The sequence below is a fragment of the Salminus brasiliensis genome, chromosome 16 (genome assembly GCF_030463535.1).
Source record: "Salminus brasiliensis chromosome 16, fSalBra1.hap2, whole genome shotgun sequence".
Taxonomy (NCBI): domain Eukaryota; kingdom Metazoa; phylum Chordata; class Actinopteri; order Characiformes; family Bryconidae; genus Salminus; species Salminus brasiliensis.
Window position 1 is genome coordinate 20,988,478 of NC_132893.1, and position 3,377 is coordinate 20,991,854.

A 3,377-nucleotide genomic window follows, 5' to 3' on the forward strand; every position below is an offset into this window, starting at 1 on the left:
GCTTCTCAAATTCTACTTTATTACAGTATGAATAGAGAAATAATCCATTAAAATGTATTAGATGGTAAAAATGAACATTGCAATTCTTCTGTTTGTACAAATTGCTGTACACTATAGCCATAGTGTGGATAGTGCCTTCATGTGCCAGTTGCCCATTATTATTATTCTATGACCCTCATCAAAGATCAGCCGCCCATAGTGCCATTGCTGCATCCAAAATCAAGCATTAACAGTGTATACTATTCTCCTGTTCCCACTCTTAAAGACAAAGGTGCCAAAAATGGTTCTTTAAAAAAGATTCACTTAGATGGTTCTTTTCATAAATCTGATGTATGAGTGTGAAGGACCTTGTTTGAAATGTACAGAACCTTCACAGTGTTTTAGGACCCCCCCTAAATCATAGTGAGAGTACCCCCGGCTTGCACATTTTAGAGTTGCCTTGCGTTAACACATCCTCTTCAGCTCAGGAAGGGCTTGTAAATTTGCTAGTTGGATCCGGTGTTCTTGGAGAATGACCAAAGCTCTAAGCTAGGAAGCTTTACATTATGTGAAGATTCGTTAAAATGTTAAACCGTTCTCCATTCTTATAGATAATGTTCTAAAACATGTTTTTTTTAGAGCAGTGCTTCTCAAATCGTCCCTCAAGGACCTCCAGATGGTCCAGAGAGTCGCTCTCACCCGACTCACCGGTAGACCAAAAAATGTGGACTGTCTTTGGATCCCTGAGGACCAGTTTGAGAACCACTGCTCTACAGACACAAAAGTGGTTCATCCTTTGTGGCACATTTGTTATTTTGGACATATTACATGACAGCTGATGGCCCTACAACATTTGAGCAATTTTACATTACATGTACTTTTGAATGAATACTATACCAGTCGTTCTAGATTGGTGTACTATTCATTTAAATGCGTCCACTTCTGTTCTCCTGAATCATCTGAACCCTGTTCCTGGAGAGACACTGCCCTGCACAGTTTTAACTGTTTCCTATCTCAGCACACAATTCAGCTCTCATCTGACTACCAAGCCCTTTATGAGCTGGATCAGGTGTGTTCGATCAGGCAGGCATTAAGAAACAGTATTCTAAACAGAGAAGTTGAGGGGTAGCTTTGTTTAATCATTCTCCATGATTCTGTAGTTACCTTCCTACTTAGTCTATCTCTACTCTCCCTTTTGGCACAGTACAGTGGCATGTGTCCATGCTACCGATGCCTCTTCCTTCCTTTCACTCTTTCCTGTACTCTTCCTCCATCTGCAGCTTTACTGTCACCAGCTTCTGCAACAATGAGGGGTCATTGCTCTCTTGAACCTCATCAAAGTAGTCAAAGTCAGTGATGTACCTGCCCCCAGGTGTGCTGAACAGCAGGGGCTTAAACTCATAACCCCAGCGAAATTCCTGAGGAATGTAGGAGGTGCGACTCTGGCAGGTGGAGGCGGTAGATTCCATGGTTGCATTAAGGGTTACCACCAGCTCAAAATCTCTGGACTTAAGGTTGTCCGCCGTGAGGCTGGCCAGAGGGCTGTTTTCATCCAGAACATGGTAGAAAGTAAGGGGCAGAAGAAGAAAGGGACACTCCTGGCTGGAGTCTAGACAGAAGTCTACTGGCTCTTGGTGAAGCAGGATTTTCTCTCCTTCTTGGGTCACATAAGGAGACAGGAGCTTTCCAGATACCTGGCACTGGATCAGAAGGCTTTTCCTCATGTTGGCCACCCGCACCATCAAGCATGGCTTGCCCTGGTGCCTGCAGACCACCGCAGATTGGCTAAACTTGACAGTCTCTGCCCGCTTCTTAGGCCGGGCCAGCTTGGCCAAGAAGGCAGCGGTCACAAAGATCTCAGCAAGGCCTGTGAAAACCAGCTGCACCACCAGAGTAAAGATGGCCAATGGGCATTCCTCAGAGATGTGTCGGAAGCCATAACCGATGGTGGTTTGAGACTCCAGGGAGAAAAGGTACGCCCCGGTCAGAGTCCCTACATTCATCACGCAAGGAGTGTGGTTGGACTCAGGTGCCTGCCCCAAGTCCCCGTTGCTCATGGCAATAAGGTAGAAGAGGACACCAAAAACAAACCATGTGCCCAAGAAGGTGGAGACGAAGAGAGTGAGCTTGTAGCGCCACTTTATGTCCACCACCGTAGTCCAGATGTCGTGCAGGTACAGCTTTACCATGCCCTCCACGTTGTCAATCCGCACGTTGCTGCGCCCATCCTTAGACACCAGGCGCCGTCGGGCAGCTCCGCTCATCCTAGACGGCAGGTTTCAGGTGAGGTTCAGGGAAGGTTCAGCTTAGGCTTTTGCTTTGTAGAAGGTCGTGAATTACTGCAGTGGGAAAAGCACTGTTTGTACAATCAATTTTACAATGACAAATGGGCACAGCATAAAAGATCACAGGCTCAGATTTCACATCTCAAAAAAACCACATAGTTTTGTGTGTTTTATGCTTCCATTTTCTCTTCATTGTTATTCCAAAATTGACTGACCTGAGGAAACCAACTATACATCTGAATGAGCAAAGAGGTGATGGTACTGCATGCGGTGAAAATTTAGCTTTCGTATGCCTGTGTCTTTGGACTTGAACGCTTCCTTTCACTAGAAATGAACCGGTTACAGCTTACACTAACCGGTTACACACACTAATGTGTATTATTCAGTAACTACAGGGACTATTCTTCTGGTGGGGCTATTCTTCGGTAATAAAAGTTCATAATAAACTTTCCGGACCATTGGTGGGCCATAGGCTTTTTAATGCATTAAATTTAGAGAGTTTAGATTTAACCCGCTGGATATTATCTAATCTCTAAAACTTGGGATCGACTTCACCAAAATTGCACAACTAATTGGAGCTCTGAAAAATCCTTAAGTGAAATATTTTGCTGTTAATCAACCACTGTGCAAAATTAGCAATTACCAAGCCTGAGACGATCATTTAAAAAAAAGTCAGTAACACAAGACACTTGCAGTGCTCAACAAATGATAAGAATATGCACTTACTTTCCAGCTCCCTTCCTTTCTCAGGTGTGGGTCTGATTGTGTCCGCACTGTCACTTATTCGTAACGTGAAACCGAAAGGCTTTCTCCTCCCTTGACGGATTCCAAAATGCCCTTGGTTTCTCTATTGTCCTTGCTTATGTTCTCTGAACTCAGGCACAATTGATATTGAGACTGGTTAATAAGAAAAAAGAAAGGGGGGCTACTGCATTGAAAAGCGGCCACCTGTGAGGCAGGTTTTCTTCTGAACTCCTCCCTCATTCATTCTTTCCACTCTGGCTGGCTGGTGTGGAGAATGTGAAAAGAGTTCCCTTTGCCTGCATGCTGCTGCTGCCCCATTTCAGACTGTTTTCACTCCAAACACACTGATATAGAGCCCACAGGACACAC

At 44.6% G+C, this 3,377-nt stretch overlaps 1 protein-coding gene across 1 annotated transcript; it reads right to left on the reverse strand.

The window, feature by feature from the left end:
• Positions 1-696: 696 nt before the first annotated feature.
• kcnj15 (potassium inwardly rectifying channel subfamily J member 15) lies at positions 697-3,133 on the reverse strand. Its single transcript, XM_072658234.1, has 2 exons — positions 2,991-3,133; positions 697-2,318 (listed from the first exon to the last, which is right to left on the reverse strand). The coding sequence occupies exon 2, from the start codon at positions 2,241-2,243 to the stop codon at positions 1,227-1,229; it is 1,017 nt and encodes a 338-aa protein (XP_072514335.1). The 5' UTR covers positions 2,244-2,318; positions 2,991-3,133; the 3' UTR covers positions 697-1,226.
• Between the last annotated feature and the right edge of the window lie 244 nt (positions 3,134-3,377).